General features: G+C 37.6%; 1 protein-coding gene across 2 annotated transcripts in view; it reads left to right on the top strand.

Moving 5' to 3' along the window:
* The window catches only part of LOC115232442 (centrosomal protein of 120 kDa-like), a 29,800-nt gene extending 24,070 nt beyond the window's left edge, over nucleotides 1-5,730 (top strand). For both annotated transcript variants that reach the window (XM_029802319.2, XM_029802320.2), the window contains exons 21-22: nucleotides 981-1,225; nucleotides 4,807-5,730. In XM_029802319.2, coding sequence (XP_029658179.1) covers nucleotides 981-1,225; nucleotides 4,807-5,098 — 537 coding nt within the window. In that variant the 3' untranslated portion in view covers nucleotides 5,099-5,730. The remainder of the gene's footprint in view (nucleotides 1-980; nucleotides 1,226-4,806) is intronic.
* Nucleotides 5,731-6,000: the final 270 nt, after the last annotated feature.

Genomic DNA, 6,000 nt, shown 5'->3' on the forward strand with positions numbered 1-6,000 from the left:
ATGAATTAGATTAGAATATTTTATGAGTCCTAATTGTACAATTCTTCACTGTTAACTGTGTTATCTTTGTGCAATATACTGAAGCAATTATGGCTCTGTGGTTAAGAAATTTGCTCCTCAACCATATGGTTTTGGATTCAGTTTCATGGAGTGGCACATTGAGCAACAATCGTCTACTATATTCTTGGTTGACCAAAGCCTTGTGAATGGATTTGGTAGACAGGAACTAAGAGGAAAATGTTTTGTGTGTGCATGTATGAATGTACATGTGTATGAGTGTGCATGGAGATGTGTGTGTGTGTGTTTGTGTTGCCATGTCTTGACATCACATGAAAGTTGTGAATAAGCATCACTGTCATGCTGGAGGTGTCCTTCATTTCCAACCTTTCATGAAAGCACATCTGGCTATGGGGAAATATTACCTTACCTGGAAACAGGTAAGGGTTGGCAACAAGAAGGGCATCCAGCTGTAGAATATTTACCTCAGTGAATTCTGTCTGAGCCATGCAAACATAGTGAGTATTAAATGATGATGACGATGTTGCTGCTGCTGCTGTTGCTGTTGTTGTAGTCTTAATGGGTGGAGCCTATTTCTAGGCTTCTGGCAACAGTTGGAAATTGCAGGTGTGAAGAGTAAATGAAGTGAACTGGCTCACTGGAGAAATATATTTGCACTGCAGACTTTGTCTGTTCAGAACTTACTGTCACTCATTGGTGGGATAGTTCTTAATAACCTTCAATATTGTTGAAGCAAATGTTATACTTTAGGATATTCTCTCTATTCTTTATTAGTTGTGAAGTAAGCATTGGACCTGTTATCAGGTTAGAAAACTGAAGCAAGCAGAACTGTATACTTTGTTATAACAACAATAATAGTAAGATTTTGAACTCAAGATTATATGACTGGTAGTGTAATTACTTTAACCACTTAGTTATTATATTTCATCTTTTAAACTATTTAAATATGTTTACTTTTGCAGGTGGAGTTGGAGAAAAAACTTGATAATGCACTGAAATCAAAAATCCACTATAAGCAGCAGTGGGGACGTGCATTAAAAGAAGTTGCCCGCCTCAAGCATCGTGAGCAAGTCACTGCCAAAGCCCAGCTTAAAAAACAGCAAGATGAACTGGAGCAAATAAAGTTACGATATTTGGCTAACGAGGAGAAAGAGAGCATAAAGAGTGACAAACTAGAATTAGAAGTGATCAAGAATGAGTTGAATAAGTTAGTAGTTTTATTGCTTGTATTATTATTATTATTATCATCATCATCGTAGTCTACTTTTCCATGTTTGCATAGTTCAGATGGAATTTGTTGAGGCAGATTTTCTACAGCTTGATGCTCTTCCTGTTGCCAACCCTCACCTTTTTCCAAGTAAGGTAATATTTCCCCATGCCAGACATGCTTTCAAAGAAGACTGGAAACGAAGGATACTGCTTGCTTGACAGTGATGCTTAATTACAACTGTCATGCAAAATCAAGGCAAGAGACAATAACATGTGCATGTGCACACCCCATATATATATAGTAGGCTTCTTTCAGTTTCTGTCTACCAAATCCACTCACAAGGCTTTGGTTGAGTAGGAGGTATAGTAGAAGACACTTGTCCAAGGTGCCACACAGTGGAACTGAACTCGAGACCACAGTCGGGAAGCAAACTTCATTTACATACAGCCATGATTGCACCTGTATGTAAATTAGTAATATCAGCTGAATTGCAATTAAGTGTTACTTTAATCTCATTTTGTTTTAACAAGGTTTTATGAAATGTGAATTGCTTTGAAAGCTTCTTGGTTGAAACTATTTGAAACCATTCTGGAGAGAAGCTGAATGAATATCACTGCAAAGATGTCGTAGGAACCTTTGTTGAAGCAAAGCGATATGAAACATTTACTGGAGTTAACCTTTTGTTACCATGTTTTTAGTGAAATACTCTGCCTTCATTTCAATTAATTTTGTAAATAATAAATAATCTAGTAAAACCATCATCATCATTCAAGGTCCATTTTCAATGCTGGCATGGGTTGGACGGTTTGACTGGAGATGGAAAGCTGGAGAGCTGCACCAGGTTCCAGTCTGTTTTGGCTTGGTTTCTATAGCCAAATGTCCTTCCAAATATCAGCCACTCCACAGAGTAAGTGGTGTTTGGAGCATAAATTAACATGAAAGTTTGATAGATGGTTTTAATTTAGATCACTTTAACCCTTTTGTTACCATGATTTTTTTGAAACATTGCTTTTGTTTCAATTAATTTTTAAAATAATACGAAGTACTGAAGAACGACCTCAAGACACCGAACCTTTTAGGTGAGATGACAAAGAACTGAGGTGCCTGGTACCTTGCTGTCATATCAAGACAATTACTCCCCGCCATAGGACAGTTCCCTAGGACAATTACCCTCCTTGGTTAATTACTCCTCTCTAATATATTAAGAAGTTTTAGATCATCATCTGTTGTCCTCAGGGGTAATTGTCTTTGGGGGTTATTGTCCATGGGGGGGATGGGGTAAATGTCCTAGGTTTCCTTGCTGTACTCAAAAAAACTTATGCTCTGCAGCAGGAGTGTGAAAACTGATCCTTATGGTGGTCTTAAGCACTCATGGCAGTACTGCGTAAAAATGCCCATGTGATGACACGTAAAAGTGCATGTGTGGTGCCAATAAAAGTGTCCATGTGGTGCCACGTAAACGTGCCTGTGCAGTGCCATGTAAAAGCACCCAGCACACTCTGTAAAGTGCTTGGTGTTAGGAAGAGCATCCAGCTGTAGAAACCATGCCAAATCAGACTGGAGTCTGGTGCACTATTAAACACATGTTTTAAGCATAATGTAACATGAAAGTTTGATGGAAGGATTTAATTTAGGTCTCTTTGAAAAGGGAAATTTATATCATAGAACTACAGGCGATCTTGACAAAATGCAGTGCGAAACATGTTTTTGAATCTTTATAGCATGTCCAGCAAGACAATTTACCAATTTAAAATAAATCCACGAATCATTTACTAGAAATTCTGGGCCCAGCTAATGTTACGAACCTAGATCTTAATACAGTGAAGTTAAGTTTGTGAGGTGTTGGAGAAAGAAATCTGATGTTTTAATACTGTCCCTTAGCTTTAGAAGGAAAAACTTCTTTTGTTTTTGCTTTCTGTTCTACAGTGATCATATTTTTTAAATACACAATTGGAACAAGAAGGAATCTCATTTTACACATTTTAGCACACACACGCACACACCTCACATGCCTTTTCTGTATGAGAATAAGAATTATTGACAATGTACTTTTGTCAAAATATAAACTTACAGCTCAGATACGATACCAGTGATTTGTGGTGTGTTTTTATTTATGTTCATAGTAGCTTAATGGTTAGGGTACTCAGCTGATTGTAAGGTCACAAGTTCAATTCCAGAAAAGGCATGTGAGGTGTGTGTGTGCTTAAAATCATTTATTGAAATGGCTAAAATCCCAATGTATATGACAACAAGGGTTCCAGTCAATCCAGTCAACAGAACAGCCCAATTGTGAAATTAGTATGCAAGTGGTTGAGCATTCCACAGACATATGTACCCTTAACATAGTTCTAAAGGGAGATTCAGCATGACACTGGATGTGATTAGGCTGGCCCTTTGAAAAATATGCATTAGTCATTTTTGCCAGCTGAGTGGGCTGCAACCCTGTGAAATATAGTATCTTGCTCAAGGACACTGTGCGCTGTCAGGAATTGAACTTACAATCATGAGCTGAATACCCTAACCACTAAGCTACTATGAACATAAATAAAAACGCACCATGAATCACTGGTATTGTAGCTGAGCTGTAAGTTTATATTTTGACAAAAGTTGAGTAAAAAAATTACAAATTTAAAACTAAGAGACAAATATTAAAGCATCAGATTTCTTTCTTGGTCATCATGCCAATAATAAACACATTTATTATTATTAGTCAATTGGCAGGGTCGACTTTGCCTTTTATCCTTTAGGGGTTGTTTAAATAAGTACAAGTTGAACACTGGGGTCTATATAATTGACTTGGACCTTCCCCCGTAATTGCTGGCCTTGTGCCAAAATTTGAAACCATTATTAGTCAATTGGTTAATCATTTTACTAATTAACTAATCAACTGTTTGATTATTCATTTGGTTAATCATCAGTCAATCAGCTAGGTTTGTCACAGTTTTTTCATTGTCATTCATGACCTCATCAATGACATACCCTACTACATCAGATCTGTTTGTTGTTGGTATGATAACCCTCCCAATGTATAGTATAACATGTGCCAACATGCGTGTGGCTGTGTGGTAACATGCGTGTGCCAACATGCGTGTGGCTGTGTGGTAAGTAGCTTGCTTACCAACCACATGGTTCTGGGTTCATTCCCACTGCATGGCACTTTGGGCAAGTGTCTTCTACTATAGCCTCGGGCCGACCAAAGCCTTGTGAGTGGATTTGGTAGACAGAAACTGAAAGAAGCCCGTCGTATATATGTATATATATATATATATATGTATGTATGTGTGTATATGTTTGTGTGTATGTGTTTGTCCCCCCAATATTGCTTGACAACCAATGGTGGTGTGTTTACATCCCTGTAACTTAGCAGTTCGGCCTAAGAGACTGATAGAATAAGTACTAAGCTTCCAAAGAGTAAATCCTAGGGTTGATTTGCTTGACTAAAGGCGGTGCTCCAGCATGGCTGCAGTCAAATGATTGAAACAAGTAAAAGAGAAAAGAGAGCAAATATGAAAATGAAATGAAAAATCTTTTTGTTATCAAATTAAATTTGTAATTTATAAGATGTTTTCTATTTTCAGAATACGTTTGGCTGAAGAACAAAAACAACAGCAGCCACAGCAGCAGCAGCAGCAACAACAGCAGCAGCATTTATTAAATCAGCAACATTCATCTCAGGTGATCAAGAACCAGATGGGTCAGAACCCTCACTCTTACCACAACCCTAGCAATGCCAGTCTGGATGAGCATGTAGCCAGACTTATTGAAGAGAGAGATATTCTTCTTCGGACTGGGGTCTACACATCTCAGGACAAGATAATAGCTGAACTTGACCAACAGATAAAAGACATTGTTGCTCTCAGAAATACCTAGTCAACCTTTACAATTACATCATCATCATTATTATCATCATCATCAACAATTCTTCATTCTCTCCTTCTCCTCTTAGTTCCCTCCTAATGTATTCAGTCATTCTTGTGGGAATAATCTCCCATAGGTGCTCCATGGCTTGCTGTTGGTTAGGGTTAGGGATTGAGTTGACCTCCATGATTCTGTTTCCGGCAGTGTTTATTGTGGCAACTAGCTTGTGTGTGGTGTCTCTACTGTAGATAGAGATATAGTGTAAAGGTCACCCGTGGTTTTCAAATCAAGCGTTCCAATGTCTCTTTGTCGACAGTTCTGTTATCATCCGGTTATATTTTATATTATTTCTGACATTTAGTCCCATTATACACACACAGAAGCTCAGACATATGCTTGTACGCACACATATACACAGGCAGGCTCACCAGCACACACATGCACATTACTATTTAATGTGAAACAAAGATATACGTGAGGGATACCCAACACACAGACATCTTCATATATTGTGAAGAATATATTCACACTTATAAATACTTGTACATAGACATCTTCATTTACCTTACACACACACAATACCATATATAAATACACAGGCACACACGAATATGTTATGTGTGTGTGTATATATATATATATATATATTAGACAAATTGAGGTAATCAGATCATATGGTTCATATTTGTAGATATTATTTATATATTACATTTTTTACATATATATCATATCATTCGGATTAGCGCTTGCTCCCATTCTAGTGGGTTTTCAAATCAAATCAGTTGTGGTAGTTTGAACCTTTTTATAGTTTCGTAGTAGTGGTTGAGGAGGAAGTGAGGCAGAGAGAAATATGTGTGTATGTGGTGTGTTGTGTGTGTGTGCGTGTGTGTGTGTTGTGTGCGCATTTATATCTG

Source organism: Octopus sinensis, linkage group LG2 (genome assembly GCF_006345805.1).
Source record: "Octopus sinensis linkage group LG2, ASM634580v1, whole genome shotgun sequence".
In the NCBI taxonomy this organism is placed as follows: domain Eukaryota; kingdom Metazoa; phylum Mollusca; class Cephalopoda; order Octopoda; family Octopodidae; genus Octopus; species Octopus sinensis.